Below are 16,991 nucleotides of genomic sequence, written 5' to 3' on the forward strand. Positions count from 1 at the left end.
GTTAGCCAGATTTTTTCCGACATTTGCAAAATAGTTGTTTAGAATATTACAGCATTTTTTGGTGTCAAGTTGGACATTATACGTTTTTTTCCCATCTGATATTTCGGATACACAACTGTTCTTTCTATTCTTATTTATTATTTCGTTTATTGTAGTCCATATTTTTTATTGTTGTTTTTAGCATCTAGAATTAATTGGGAGTAGTATCTGTTTTTCGTTTTTCGAATTAAAGTTGTTAATATGTTTTTATATTTTTTATAATAAGAAATAATTGATTTTTTGGCAGTCGGTTGATTAGCTAATTTGTAAAGTTTGTTTTTTTTCTAACTGCTTTCACTAATCCGATAGTGATCCAGGGTTTTATTTTCTTTGTTTTAGGGTTTTGATGCAGATTTTTAATTTCAGAGGCATTTAAAATGTGTTCTGATAATTTATTTCAAATAATGATGCACATTGATTGGCGCACTTACTGTTTATTATTTCAGTCCATTTTTCGGTTATGAGTGATTTTTCTAATAGTTGGTAGTTTAATGTAGTTTTTGTGGTACTTGATTTAGGTAGGTTTTTTGTTTTATTTTTTGTTTCATAGTTAAAAAGGGTTGCGTGATGATCAGTTATATTTATCTTCCAGGTTGAGGATTTGATATTTTTTATATAATTCAGGTTTACATTACACCAAATATGGTCTAGACAAGATGGCGTTTGATTTGGTACTTCACGGGTATAGTTGTTGATGCACGATTTGAAGTTAAGATGAGTCATCATGTTCAAGAAGTTATTTTTTTCTATAGAATTATGGTTATTAGAAATATTTATGTTAAAGTCACCACATATAATCGTAAAAATCTTTGTTAAACTATTCAGGTATAGATAAAGTTCGTTTGTAAAATTCGTTATGTTTGATTTGTGTGTGCGGTATATTGTAATGATTCTATAAATAGAATTTTTAAATTTAATATCTATTTTTAAACAGTTGAAAAATTCAATATTTACTTCTTCTGTATTTATCACTTCACAATCGTCACGTACAAACATAATTATTCCACTATTTTTGTTTATAGATTTTTTAGTTGCTATTCCTCGGTAGTTGGGTAGCGCACTTATGTATTGATCGCTGTTGGAGTGTGTTTCAGTTAACCCTATGCACACCGGTGATGTATTTAAATTATTAATATTTATTAATAATTCATCTAGATTTCTTGAGATACTTCTTATGTTCATATTCAGCACTAAAAAAGTAGAATCCCTATTTTGACACCATTTGTTAATTTCTGTAACGTTTTCGCATATTTCTACTGTAATGTTGTAGTTTTGGTCAATTTTTTTTGCAATGTAATCATCCATGTTAGTTGTAGTTGATTCGTTCCTTTGAAAATTGTAACATTTTTATGCGTTGTTTGCATTCTTCATTGTTTGCTTTATGATTTGTTGGAAAAGAACATTTTTTCAAAAGATTGTTATTTGTGCAGTTTATGCACTTTGGGACTTCATTTTTGTTTTTACAGTCTCTAATGCCGTGATCTCCAGCGCAATGAGGGCAAATAGGTTTTTCATTTATTCTTAGACAGAGCGTGGCTGTGTGGCCGTATTTTTGGCAGTGGAAGCACTGCATTAGTGGGTTGCAGTCTTCCACCTTTATTTGGGAGAAACCCAGGTTTACTTTTTGTTTTTTTATTAGTAAATTTCTAATGTCTCCAGTGCATTCGATAATAATGTTTTTTTGTTTATATTTTTTTATTTTGATTGTTCCTTTTATTTTAATTTTTTCTTCCATATATATTGTTTTTATGTCTTCGTTTTGTAGGATTAAGTCATTCATAAATTCTCCATTATTATAATTCTCGTCGATTCCTTTGAAAATCATACAAGGACTTTTCTTTTTTAAATCGCCCACGTTTATTCCTTCTAGGTTCATTTTTTCTATTTCGTTTTTTGTCTTGATCCTATCTTCTTCTTTATTAAGGTTAATTATAAGTTGGTTTTTCGTTGTTTTTCTGATGCTAGCAATACCAACGCCAGTGTTTGATATCTTTACGTTCTTAGTTATTATTTCCTTGATGTCTTCTTTTTCGTTTATTGAGCTTATAATAATGGGATATAAAACCGGAGATTTGTGTTGCGCGCTAACTTCAGCGTATGTTTTTACATTTTGATTTGTTGTGATTATTTTTTCTAATTTTTGACTGTAATTTTCATTATTAATAATTATTTGGTCTTGCAATTGAATTATTTTATTTTGTAGTTTTAATTGTTCACATTTTATTGCTTCTTCCAGCTTTTTAATATTGTTTTCCAAACTTTGTTTTATTTTCGAGTCTTTTACAGATGTTATTTTATTAATATCGATTCTTATGTTTTCTATTAATTCCTCCATATTTATATTTTTATTAAATTAACACTGAAGTGACATCTATTGGCTTACTTCTAGTTTTTGAAAGATATTGCTCGGTAGGTGACTGATTACGCTTGGTCCATTTGTCGATAGATGGTGTAGTACGACAATATTTAAATAATTATTTAAATTTATAACGAATGATTTATGAATTTTTTAAGTTTCTCTTTTTTATATTGTTGTTGAATGTATCAGAATATAATTTAAAATCACATGAATTTGCCTTGAGAATCACTTTTTGCGTCTATTTAATATATGAAACACTATTTGACACTAGATAATGTTCTTGATCAGTTTTACGTAGTTAGATAAAGTTTTTAATTGTTATTTTATTTTATTTATGTTGAATTTATCAGGGAAACACTGTTTTGTTCACTTCTACTGTGTATATATATCATGTCCGATGATAAACCTCATAAAAGATTCACAGTCACAAAATATGTGATAACAGATAAATACTCATATCATTAATTATTCCAACAATTATTTAGGTACAGCCATCTACTATACGACACATATAAAATATAGCAACCTCTCGCGAATCGAAATCAAACACTTAGTTTACTTAGTGACTGGTCAAATATTTGGAAATCGTTTTTTAGTCGAATCACAGATGTCGCATTCTTTAGGCAACATTAATTTAAGGTAAACTTTTGTGATGGACTCGCCCTGGGATAATTTTTTTTTATTGTTGATTTATTATGGTTAGAAAGAATTTTTCAGTTGATTTCACGAAGTAAAGGTTTACCAGATGTTGGCCTTAAAGCTGTTTTAGAAACAAGTGTTTAGATTTATTAGGGTAGAGAAAAAAATGGGAACATGCACTGTATCGTCAGAGACCTCCGGGATGTGGTTTGAATTCTTAGATTTTATTCAGTGGAGAGCGAATTTGGGCTGGGAAACTGGACTGGGGGTAGTCAAGTTTCATCCTTTGAACAAAGAGTTAGACATTTTACTGGAGAAGTAACAATTTATTGGTTTTGAAACGATTTAAAATTAATGTGACAGGTTCTAGGGCCATAATTGATGTGTTCCTTTAGTGCATTTCTGTCTTTTGAAAACAAAAAGCATTCAGAATTCAAAAGAACATAAATTAGAAATCGCATGTGGTGATTGGGGGGGTTGGTTTGGGGAGGGGGTGTCTTGATTTGAAAGCGCGGGGAGACGGTCGAGAGAGTCAGCGTTGAAGAACGGAAGAAGGAAGTCGATAGTCGGTGGTTAGAAAAAGCGGTTCAAGACAGTTAGCGTTGAAGATCGGAAGGAGGAAGTCGATAGTCGTGGTTAAGGAGCCCGGGCGGATAGACAGTCAGCGTTGAAGAACGGAAGAAGGAAGTCGATAGTCGGTGGTTAGAAAAAGCGGTTCAAGACAGTCAGCGTTGAAGAACGGAAGAAGGAAGTCGATAGTCGGTGGTTAGAAAAAGCGGTTCAAGACAGTCAGCGTTGAAGATCGGAAGGAGGAAGTCGATAGTCGTGGTTAAGGAAAAAAGCGGATAGACAGTTAGCGTTGAAGATCGGAAGGAGGAAGTCGATAGTCGTGGTTAAGGAGCCCGGGCGGATAGAGAGTTAGCGTTGAAGAACGGAAGAAGGAAGTCGATAGTCGGTGGTTAGAAAAAGCGGTTCAAGATAGTCAGTTTAAAAGCGTTGGGAGACGAAAGTACAGTCAAGGGGGTCAGAGTTTCAAGGTCTGGGAGACGGTCAGGAATGATCAGGATCGGTCAGCGTTTTAAGATAGTCGAGTCAGAAAAAACTAGGAAGCGCGTCAACAAGAATTAATCGTCGGGACGCGAGCGCAGCTAAAGTCATTTAGTGTAGAAGGTGTGGTTTTCTAACAGCATGAGTATTTTACTGCATGTGACTGTGTTTGTTCTTTATAATTATTTGGATTGTTGACACTAAGATGTATCGGTAAGTCTATTATAATCTAATTATTAACACTTATTTCCCTAATGTAAACCAAATAATTCAATTGTATTTTGAAGTAGGGGTATTTAACTTGAGTACTATAGGTCCGGACCTGTTAGCAAGGGAGGCCATAAATCACCTATTGCATGGAAGCGACCGGGTCTCGGCTATAAAAAAAAAAGGACGAAGAGCGGTTACCCTGAAGCCGCTTGGATCATTCAATAATAGACATTGTTTATGAGTTAGACTATTTTATGCAATTTAAAATGATTTAATAATTCTTCAGAAGTTATATTTAGCGCCAAAATTTATAGAACACAAACCATTGTATTTATGCAGTGTTTTTAAGTCCGGCGAACGGTTATTAGTCGAAACAATCAGATACCTATGGGCGGAATAGTAACGGATAGAACGGTTATTAGTCGAAACAATCAGATACCTATGGGCGGAATAGTAACGGATAGAACGGTTAATTAAATGCTTCAATGCCTGTTATTTGACAATGAGTTGTCGTATCCTCCTTGGGAATTCAACTTATTCTTCACGGAATTCATAGTATATATTTAATTAAATATAATTTATTCAAACATCACTCTTTTCATTCATTTTTGAATCGGGATAACGCAGCGGATGGAAGCTAGCCGCCGAGAGAATGCATCTGTCTGGCATTCCTATTCTATCAAGTGAGATTTTAATTTTTCATAAGTTTGGCGGGGACGGAGTGTACGAATTTTCCGTAGGCTGTCCTATCTTACCAAAGCGACAAAAGCGAAGGGAACGAAATTTGTAATTGGCTTGCCTAATAGGGACTTTTGTGTTAGCAAAGTCGATAACCCTGGATACCGAGATAAAGTCTATTTTAGTATAGCAGCGCCGGCTTTTTCCCCTGCTATTGGTGTGGTTGAGTTATTCCCGTAAAAAGCACCGGTTTCTGTCGAAGGTGTTGGCGGACCAGCCTTAGATAGTCACCCTGAATAGACCCCTGTTTCGAGTATTTTCAGCTGGTGAGAGGACGCTTTCACGGAGTTCAAATCGAAGGGAACGAAAATTGCTAATGGGCTTTCCTACTTGAGTTAGCTGGTAGACGAAGGAACAAAGCGGATAAGGGCTATGCTATTCTTGTCTGGCGTGTGGGAGGATTTTCTCGCTGACAGAACGAAGGGATCGTGACGAATATGAAGTTGTCTCGGCGCTTTCTGACGTCCTTCCTGTCAAATTCAATAAGTACTTACCCCACTATAGGAGGAGAAGTCATCCAGAATTAGGTTGGAAATTGACTCCGACTGAAACCGTTTGAGCTGACGGAGATCGGATGATTTCAGATTCACGACCTGATGATTCCAGTATCCCTGATCCTTGGCGCCGGAAGTCGAGGATATCAATTTCTACCATTCTTTGATATTTGAAGCGAACGGAGGGTAACAAACGATAGAGCGAATGACCATGACTTTGAAGTGGGGTAAAATCTCCCGTCTAGGAAACATTCGTTATGTCGGATGGACGCCCTCATCCAAATTAAATATTGACATGACTATTTTGAGTGTGGAAGAAAGACTTGAAGTATGTTCTGTATTGTACATATGATAAATATGTGTCATTACCTCTACTGGAACGAGAAGCTGTATAGACTGGAGCCAGGAGCTATTTGGAGTAGCGTGACTGCAGAGGCGAAGTCGAACAAACTGAAGCTGAATTCATCATTATTCTTACGAGCGTAAACCAGAGGGGTGTTCACGGGACTCCCGAACTCCTGACGTTGCTGATGCAAACCACTTCAGTATATGTTTATGTTTGAGGTTAGTAGAGTGGACTCCTAATTTTCGGCATGCTGGCGAAGCTTAACTCATCATCGATTTGGGGGAGGTTGACGCGACCTAGACCTCGCGCTACCCACGTGACCCAAATGGTTCCTGACACCAGGCTATCATGCCACCGGACCGGAGCAGCCCCTTGTACCTAACGGTATAAGATGAATCTTCATCATTCATCATCAACATCAACATCATCAGTTACCACCAAGGACCCACATTCCACCTTCATCACCCTCCGGCAGGAGGCAAAACATGTCATTATTTCATCTGTCGCTGAGCGATATTCAATTCATTTCTGGAGGTGTTGGGATTGGACCATCAACTTGGCTGCTCTCGAGCTGGTCACGTTGATGGATGGGATTTGGACGGAGACCAATCGAAAGCAACACATGTTTTGTCTCTAGCTATTCCCGAAAATACCTATTCATAGAAATAACTCACAAAACTAACAATCCATAGTCAAATCATTAACTTAGAATTTTGTGCATCTTGAATTGAATTGTCTATAGCGAATTTCATGTACTTGTAATTAATTGTCTCATTATATTAGCACATTATCGACTGCAGCAACCGGAAACGTTTGGGCGAGCAAACAAGGTAGGAAAAGGTAGTTAAAATCAGGGTAGTCGGTCATCGTCTTATTTTCAAACCATACAGAATGTAACACGCCTCATCTAAAAAGAACCAAAGTTACCACAACCAATTAAAAGGATCCTTCAATGAATTAATCCCTGTCGAAACAAAAAATTGACACAACGTGACATATTAATTCGTTAAGATTGAAGGGTTGATAAACCGCGAGAAGTTGCTAAACACAAAACTAACAAAAGATTAATCCGTTAGTAACAAGGAGTTAGGGGAGACGGAAAAACATTACACTTTTTAAAAAATCAAAGCTGCTAACACTCGAATTAATATATAAGAATCGCTTAGAAAACGTATTAGAAAATATTTATACAGATTGTTTTGGCGATTTTTTGATATTTTAGGCTGAATTATTCTGTGTTTTATGTAGATTTTGTGTTTGTTACCATTGCTTTATATATAAGTTATCTTTTACCAGAATTTATTTCATTGCATCAATGAAAACCAATGGGGAACAATGGTTACTTTCTGAACATGTTGATTTGACTGTACCAAAACCAGAAAATATTCCTATTTTGACAGTCAAAAATTTATGTTTAGAACAGAATCTTCAAATATAATTTTGAAGTAGGGAGTTGATACCAATGTGGATTTAATTGATGACATTTTTAAAAACGCATTGTGTACCGTATAGAAATACAATAACTAATAAAATCTACTGGTGGTTCTGTGAACAGTAGACCTCATATCCAAAAAGGGATAATTATAATTTTCTGTTATTTAATAAGTCAATAACAACTTTTTCCCCTGAAATCATAATACTTGTAAGTAGATACATTAATTATAAACCATTAATATTTTACGTGACATTTTTTAATATTTTAAATAAAAAGTTTTACAATTTGTCCACAAAAATTTCACAATCTCAATGACAATTCTTTTTCAAATTTTCTTCATGCTGCAGGTACCATATTATCATTTCGCTCGTATCGTAGATATTCGAACGATCATGCGAACTCTGGCGGGATAAAAAGTTTTTTTCAACAAGTCCACCAATTTTAACTGGAACTGGAATACCACGAACAAATTTACAGACAGACGAAATTCCAAATCGTCGAGTTAAAAGACGATTACACTAAGATCGGTCAATAAACAATAATGTATTAAAAAACTTAGTAATCTTATTCCTTACTTTCTTTGTCGTCATATTGTTTCTTACGTAAATATTTCCGTATATATTTTAAGACTGAGATAATAAGTAGGTAACACAGTCGATATGGACAGCAGACTAAGCAGCGAAGGCATGAACAATCGTCACAAAAAACACAAAAATCCAAGTATTTCGTGTTTCGACTGTTTGCAATTGTCCGTGTAATCCTAGCCTAAGTTCGTTCATCCATACGGGCACTAAAATATAATATAAGCTACTTAAAAGTTAAATGTAATGGAGATGATATCCGGAATTAAATTTCGCATCGGGATTGTACATGATTTTCGAAGTAAAAAAGAAAAAGAAAATTTTTTAGAAATTCTAATATTTTTTTTCCAACACAAAAATATTTTTCCATAGAAGAATGTTTATTATGCAGTAAAAACATTTTAACTTTTTTACATTAAAACATTTGAATTTCGAAAAAAGTTTTTTAACTTTTTTACTTATAAAATCATGTAGAATCGCCCCCCAAAGTTAACGTACTTTACCCCCAGACACCCTTCATAATTGAAAAATATGTTCTTGTATTTCTTGTACCTGTTGATTTCAAAATAAATACACAATTCAAATGCACACATTTTATGATGTAGGTTTGCCACCTTGTTACGGGCTGTTCAATTATTTTAAGAATTTAATGTCATCGACGATTGTTACAAATATTATTTATAAATTGAGATATAAAATGCTTTGTATGATTAATTAATTCATTATTTTTAGCGTTCTATTTTGATAACTTCAACACAGAATCTCAATTCTATACCCCCGTTCGCCGTATACAAAATTTGGGTAATGACTATAAAGATGTTGTTGATATATTCAACACATCTTTTATCAAATATAAACAAGTCATTACCCAATTTATTGCAGAAAGAAGAACATCAAATATAATATAATTTAACTACAGAAACTATGTAGCTCTTTATATCCTACAAAAGTTTTGTAATTTTCCCTGTATTATATTTGTCCATCTGGCATGGTGGAGTATCTAGTCTCCACTTTATTTCGTTTTGACATTTGTTTTGTTTTTGTTTAAGAGGTTGTGTTTTACTATGACTTATATTTTCTTTTTTGATTTTACTTTGTTTTTTTTTGTTGTGTTTATTTAGATGTTCTTTGTAAAAAAATAAGAAAATAACACGTAAAAGCCCAGCCAGGCGTGAATTTAGAAATAAATAAATTAAACTAAATTTATAGAAACACTAATAAATTCCGTGTCAAATTTTGGTCAAATTGTGATCAGCGGAAGAAGACAACTATCGTGTTGTTAAGCTTGTCTTCTTAATACCCACAAAATGAAAGAAAGCTGAAACGTTCCTAGAATCGGAGTATAACGGAGATCTTCAAATGTCAAAAAAGAAATAGCGATGAATGGCCAATTGATGACAACGTTATATTTAAAATTGTGTAAAACAACTGGGCCTTAGATTTTACCAATGTAGGTAGATGCCTAAACTTATAAATCTTGCGATAGCAAAACAACAGAAGATTTTTGAATCGTAAAAATAGGATTGTAAATAAAACACTTTTAAGAAAGAATAATTTTTAAGAAAATATAATGTTCCATTTTGTTCAGGGTCACTAATCCACAAAAATAATCCATAAACAGCCCTTAGTATTGTTCTTGTATTCAATAAGAAGTACAAAATTAGGGGAAATCAGTTCAAAATATTCAAATATAATAGGCACCCCGCGTTGACCCCGCACAGTCAAGCAAACCGTTTCTGCGAATTGGGCTATCACTGGTCAGAGAAAAGTAGAGGTATTAGATATTCAGCTAATCTAATTCTGGTAATCTGATTGACCTGCATCGTATTCTTCCTCAGCCTCCACGGGAGGCGGTGGTGGAGGGGGCTGCTTCTTGGGCCCTGTGAAGGCGATGGAATTTCCCTTGGTGATGGTAGGCTTTCCATCAGGACCTACGCTGAACCCATTGGCGTAAGATAAAGCGATCGTCTGTCCGTTGGGTAGGTTGTACGACTGGCTTCCTGAGAGCCCGGCGTTGCCTGAGAGTCCCTGCGGTCCGTAGGAGAAGCCCTGGGAGCCGGCCCCGGCGGATGAGGCCCCGAAGGCCCCCAGCGGCCCCGCGGACTGGAAGCCCTGGGCCTGGGCCTGCGCGGCGCTGGCGCCCCCCGTGAGCGGCTGGAATTGCGGGAAGCCCCCAGCGTACTGACCCTGTCCGGGGAACTGCTGCCCCTGACCTCCGAAGTTCTGGCCCTGTCCAGGGTATCTATAAAAGATATTAAGGTTAACATATCAAAGGACAAAAAAACTTCATTGATCGAGTAGTCAGTATCTCTGTTGGCTGAATCCTTCAAAATTTGTAGTAGGAGTTTTTCAAATATTGTTACAATATTCGTAACTCGGGAATGTTAATATTTCTGTTTCAAGTTACAATTGTATTAAAAAGTCTTCATAGAAAAGGGTCACCACCTCAAGGCATATTATTCGATTATTTCACAATTGATTTGTATTTTTTCAAAAGATGTATTATATTTTTCCAGAATTAAGATTTACATGACTAACATACATTAAATATTATTTGAATTATCCCTTGGTACCTACTACCAGAATTAAAGGCTGTAATTGTAGACAGTATAGCTGTATGTTTATAGATCATGGCAACCCCATTGCAATTAGGTTGTGTTTTGAGGCTGATGGGTATGGGTAGGGGAAGGAGATAGTAAAGAGGAAGGTGGGGAATCGCATGGCTTTTTAGATCTGGTCACTTTGGCTCCTCATGATGCTTAGGTGCAAACTCGACACCGACCACTGCCAGTGCCGGCCCTGTGCGGGCGCCGAATTGTCAAGGCGCCAAGGCGCTGATAATACCTTACACCTAAAAGTCCTAACACATCGCATTTGAGATAATTTTGCATTTAAATGGCGCTACACAAAACTAAAAATTATCGTAATATTATTGATTCAGTCTACAGTCTACCCAGCCATTTACGGGTTTTGACAAAGGGCAAAGAGCGCCGTTTTATTTGTTATAAAGAACAGTAAATTTTAAAAATCACTGATTCACCACTTCATGGCATAGGAATTTAGGAAATTTTAAAAAAATAATTACGTACCCACATTTAATATCTTGAAATTAGTGTCGTGATGGACTTGAAATATCAAAGTATTCGCCTAAAATAGCTAACTGTTAATATCGGCAGATATTATATTAAAAGTAGGTGATTACCATATTTACATATCTTCATACTGATAACGGTAAAAAATAGTCAAGCATTCGATATTCTAGTCAGCAGAAATTAATTAATTTATTTACTTCTTAACGTCTCCTTAGATAGGTGCAAAAAAATCTGCTAATTTCATAAAACCGACCGAAAACAATACTTTTTAAAATGATAAATGTTTGGAAGATATTCATTACCCTCTCTGCCTTTTGTCTCTCTTGAGTGTGAGGACCTGCGAGCCATCCACGCCGCCCACTGTCACTTCGCCGCCCTGCCTCGCCCGCCCTTGCCGGGCGCCCGCCCCCGCCTTGCGTCGCACTGACAGCGTCGACTCTACGATCACATCGTCCACAAAGATCGAAGACAGGGATGCTGAAAGGAAACAGTTAAATCAAAATAATAATTGCATTTATTACAATATTCGATAAACTTCTAATTTCATAATTAATAGGTGGACTTGGCTAACAAAGCAATTGAACCCGAATGGAAACCCGACATTCCCAAATTTGAGCACTCCGTGAGACTAAATGGAGTGGTTTTGTTTCTTCCTTCTTTCTCGTCTCCTTCCCGAGGGAAGTTGGGAGGTACCTGGCTCTTCAGATCTGTTCAGGAGACCAGAAGACCAGATCTGGTACTTCTCCACTTTCCTCTCTCCCCGACTCCTTTCCTTTCCCACTGCCTTAAGCCTCACAACACAGCCCGATTGGGGATGCCATAGTCTCACCGACGGTTGGGAGCAGTTGGGACTCTTGTACGGTTCCACATAAAAAGAATCAAGTAAAAATTTTGATTTTGAAGGGTCGATACTGATAGTATCTACCATTTCATTATACTTTCATCTGTTGATACATCCTACCAAAAGCTTTCAAACGGAGAGCCTGGCCTCACGAAATTAGCACAGATTTTTCTGCTAAGTTTTTCCGGGTCATGGCCATTTTCAATATGCAAAGTCATTTTAGTCTAGAACTTTAAAATATAACTTGTCACCATTTTTATTGGAAAATAGAACATCGGAATAAGACGGTAACCGGGAAATCATTGGACTTATAAAACAAAGATTGAAAGAATTTAATATTTCAGATTTTCGGCCCCCAGATTATATAGAAGAGAAGTACCAACCTAATGATTTTAATGGGTAAAACTAATTTAATTATTAATTATAGTGTATTAGAAAAATTTCATCGCATAATTTGATAATAATGGATTTGCGTTAAATTATTGTAAATGTACCTTCGAGTATGTACTGATTTAAAAAAAGTAATGTGAATGTCCCTAAATAATAATTATAAACAAATACAATGTAAATCAGTTCATTTGGGGTTACGAAGTACGATAACACGTATTTAGAAACATGATAATATTATCAATGATGCATAAATAATATTATCCTAATATGGACTGTTCCAAACTCACATATTGTTTGAAAGGTTACGTGATATTTTATCGTTACATAACTAACTGGTTGAAATATTTATTATTTCATAATGGAGCAGTTACGTATACGGCATTACATACATAATATACACCAATGCAGTGCGCAAACGTTTTCAAACAAGTTTTTGGCAATTTAAACTAAAATTATCATGCATTTTTTCAATTTATAATTAATGAACCCGTTTCTTTGAAACATTTCAATGCCAAATCTATTTTCCATTATATACATCATATACGAGTATTAACAGATCTTGAAATCCTTCATGATGTCATTTATTTGTCATATTTTATGACAATTTCTCCGGCAAACTTCACACATCAAAACACAACAGTTATTTTGATATATACTCGTCATCACATCTCGGAATTTCTTCATAAGTCTCTCACGCATTCCGCTAAGCCACATTAGGCATAGTATTGAGTCCACAGTGGAATTATCTTTTGAACCTAACGCGGAGATATATTAAAATAAATGCATTAAGGTACTCACACTTAACACCCTTCTCATCGTTAACACTGACGGGTGCGGCACTGGCTTGTACGCCGAATAGTGCCAGGACGATAACCACGGAGAACAAGGGAGCGATGAAAGGGAAACTGCGCGCCATCGCGAGAAGATGATCCGTAATCTGTTGACAGGAGAAGATCAGCCAGAAGAGTGGCCGTCACGTCACTCCGTCGATTATCTGCTACTTATCTCAGTGTCCTAGACACAAGAGCCGCGACTTGTTCCAAACAACATATACGCGGAATATTTGTTTTTGTCGGTGCTCCGAGAATCTCGTTTCTCTTAGAAAGGTTGGGGCAAACCTCGAGCCAAGATTATACGGTATTAGTATTTGGCGAAAATTGCCAAATTGGAGTTTTATTTCCTTCTACCGTAGTGACACTCTTGCTTATAGTCAATATCTAACACTAACAAGTTTCTAAGATTCAACAGTTTTGTTTCAAACTGTTTTCTTTATGCCAACTACCCTGTAATATTAATAATACCTTCAACTTCTGGCATTTCCAATACATACAAATGGCAGCTTTTTCCCCAGCGCCCCCTGGAGAACGAACTGTGCGCCTTGGTTTTCTTTCATACATTTTAATGGATTTTATGTGAAATATATTATTTGTTTTACAAAAAAACGAAACCTACATGCCATCTTATTGTTTTTTTTGCTCCTATGTAAAACATGGGTATTAACTCTGTCTTGGTTGGTTTAGAAAGGTAATAAAATACTTATAATATTGTGAGAAATTTTCCTTAATATCTTATTTATAGATTCCACTTTTTGCTTGTCACATATATTTTTTTATTCATCATTAATTCTATTTATGCATGCTTTAATAAAGACCAATGAATATTAAAGTGTATTTATTATTTATTGTAATTGATAATTTTTTATTAATTCAATTCAATTTGCCGAAATTATAATTAACCTATCAACGTATTTCGCAATCTGTAAAACGACCTGTTTTATTATGTGTAATCACTATGTTCATAAACTACGCACACATAAACTATTTTTATGCATATTTTTATCAATTTTGATCAAATATTTAAAAAAAAAATGAAAAGCATTCATCTCACATATTATCAGTTGATGTTTGATTTTCATTCTGATATTTGCTTAGCATGTGCAGAAGCATGCTACTGTGGGCTACTTTATTACTGAGAATAAAGAGTGGTCAAGTCTTCTAATTTATTTTTCAGATCATGTTTCGACTCTTTGTTTAGATCACGATTGCCCCGCGCCAAACTCTCTTTCTCGGAATATCGCGCCTGCTCCAAATGCTGACAATCAACACTTATCCTGTTGGAATGATAATCAAATGACTTTTACTGACGACCTATACGTGATTTACGATGATCATAATGCACCACATTGAATATTATTGGGCTGTGTTACATGATCACAGAAATTAATTATCTATATTCAGGATTGCTAGGTTTGTGAACGTCTAAATCTAACCAAGAAAATATACACTGGTTTTAAGAACAAACAGTGTTCTCAGTTGTAACGGTTCGTTTAAGCGACAATGTAATATGGTGCTGTGTTTTTGGTACAAGAGAACGACCGGTTCTCCTCCCGACAAAACTCCCGGCACAATACTCGCACTAGCAAGAAACACGTTTACTTGCAAATTAAACCACTTGGTAAATAAAATACTCAACAGTTTTACGAGTATATCTTTTTGGAAGTATTGACTCTGGGTCTTTCAAGGAGACACGGATTGTCTATCAGACAATAAAATATATTTTTTTTTAAATTTGGCCATTGGAAAAGGGGCTTCCTTCGTTAATGATATCAGTATGTTAATATAAAGCTATTAAACCGTGTGGCATACTGGTTGTATGTATACCTATATAATACGGGGTTATTAAATGTTTCTGTCAACAGAAATAATCACCGTAATTTTCTATTCATGGATGAACTAACGCAAATATGTTTTCAAATTTTATACCAAACAAATATTAGTCAGATGCATTACAAACTGCACAAATACTCTAAATAACTAACTAACCATCACGCCGTTTCTCCGCAGGGGTAGGCAGAGAGGACGGACCGCCAAACAACTCGGTCTTGGCACACACTTCTTGCCTCATTCACATGCATACATCGTCTCATACATACTCTTATATTATTCTAACTCTTGACATGGCCCGACTCTCTCGAGTATCTGATTCACTTGATCGTGCCATGTCTTCCTCGGCCGTCCCCGACTTCTGCTACTATTCGCATTTGCATCATATATCCTCCTTACACTCCTATCTTCGCTCATTCGCTCTACATGCCTAAACCATCTAAGCGGCCCTTTCTTAATCTTACTCATTACGCTTACATCAGCCTTGCACTCTTTGCGGATATCCACATTCCTCACACAATCATACATAGTTTTAACACACTTACGCCTCAGGGATCTCATTTCAATAGCATTCAATCTACTTTCATCCTTTCTCTGCTCGTTCCATGCCTCACTTCCAAACATCAGGGTAGGTACCAGCACTCCATTGTGGACTGCTAACTTCACTTCTTTTGACAATTTTTGCACAAATACTCGAAAATAGCATACAACATAAAATAAGAAAAAGTCATGCACTTACATACCTACCGTCTAATAATATATTTTTATTTCTTATTAAATCTTTTATATCGGTTTAATTCTGGCTGCCATACAAATAATAAAGGTACCTTCTTTTTATTCTATACTGAAGTTGAATTATGTACGTGGTTCTATTACAACACTTTGAAAACACATTTATTCTTCTAACTTTCTATTTCCAAAGAATCTGCAGACGGTACCTACTCGCGTGTTAGTGTACCTTTAAATATTAGACGTTTAAAACAACAATTCCTTTTTTTACAGTAATAATTATTTTTACCTAACGACAACGAAAATTAAAGTTAGATTAGGTTAGGCTTATCGATGTCATTTAATATTCAAGTACTTGACCTAACATAATCTATGGGCTATGAACGAGTAGCTGCCAATGTTCCAAACTCGAGACTTAAATAAAAGTATTTATTTAACCTATAAAAATACGTTAGGTTAGTAACGGTATTGCTTTTAGCTAAATTAACTAGCGACATCTGTATTGCTTAAAGCAATGAGTTTGTACTTTATACCATGCTTACTGTTTATACAGCGTTTATTCGCAAATAGCACGTACGATATGTATTAGTTCCCGGCGCCATCTGTGCCACGATTAAGACAACTTCACTATACCTCGATGTCTTCAAAATTTTTGCAACCGTATGTACCTTCTTATTTATGTTTTAACCCATGTCTCATTTACCATAACAGAAATAATTATAGCCTAATATGTAATTGCTAAAATTACGAGAGTACTTTTCTATTATATTTGGTGTTTTAATGGTTTTAATTGAATTAACTATGTCCATATGCCTGAAATACTGACAAATGTTATTCTTAAAATTTATAAATTATTCTTCTAGAAAAACCAAAAAATCTGTGTACTAAAATAAAAACTAATCAATAAAAGTATTGGCATCTTTTATATATGTTTTTAAAACTCTTCTTTGCAGTACAGACGGTTATTTTGTGAACATTTTGTTTGATTATATATCTTTGGAATATTTCTAAATTTACACGAAATTAAGAGAAATCATTAAACAGTTGCAGTTTGGATGTATTTCGTAAAAGAAATTCTTGCAAATCAAAACTTTTCCAGTACTAATTTTGGTACGCCTCACAAAAAATATTAACGTTTTTTGTGTAGGTACTTGCTTCAGGATCTACCCAATATTTGTGTTTATGATTACTGATTTGTTATATGGACGTTTCATTGGATAAATGACGAGGTAATCAAGTTGAAGATGTCAAATAGTTATTGTCCATTATCCACTTGTCCTTGAAGTAACTCTTATGCCTTGAACCTTGTTTACCAAATGCCAAAATGTGAAGATAATATAATTGCGTAGGAAACAAAATAATTAATTATTGTGATGAGTACGATTTTT

At 35.2% G+C, this 16,991-nt stretch overlaps 1 protein-coding gene across 1 annotated transcript; it reads right to left on the reverse strand.

The window, feature by feature from the left end:
• Nucleotides 1-9,439: 9,439 nt before the first annotated feature.
• On the reverse strand, nt 9,440-13,282 carry LOC149425211 (uncharacterized). The gene is made up of 3 exons (XM_089651015.1): nt 13,010-13,282; nt 11,283-11,457; nt 9,440-10,130 (listed from the first exon to the last, which is right to left on the reverse strand). The coding sequence occupies exons 1-3, from the start codon at nt 13,125-13,127 to the stop codon at nt 9,683-9,685; spliced, it is 741 nt and encodes a 246-aa protein (XP_089507141.1). The 5' UTR covers nt 13,128-13,282; the 3' UTR covers nt 9,440-9,682.
• Between the last annotated feature and the right edge of the window lie 3,709 nt (nt 13,283-16,991).

The sequence above is a fragment of the Hesperophylax consimilis genome, chromosome 3 (assembly GCF_061612785.1).
Source record: "Hesperophylax consimilis isolate HC1 chromosome 3, BYU_Hcon_1.0, whole genome shotgun sequence".
NCBI classification, from domain to species: domain Eukaryota; kingdom Metazoa; phylum Arthropoda; class Insecta; order Trichoptera; family Limnephilidae; genus Hesperophylax; species Hesperophylax consimilis.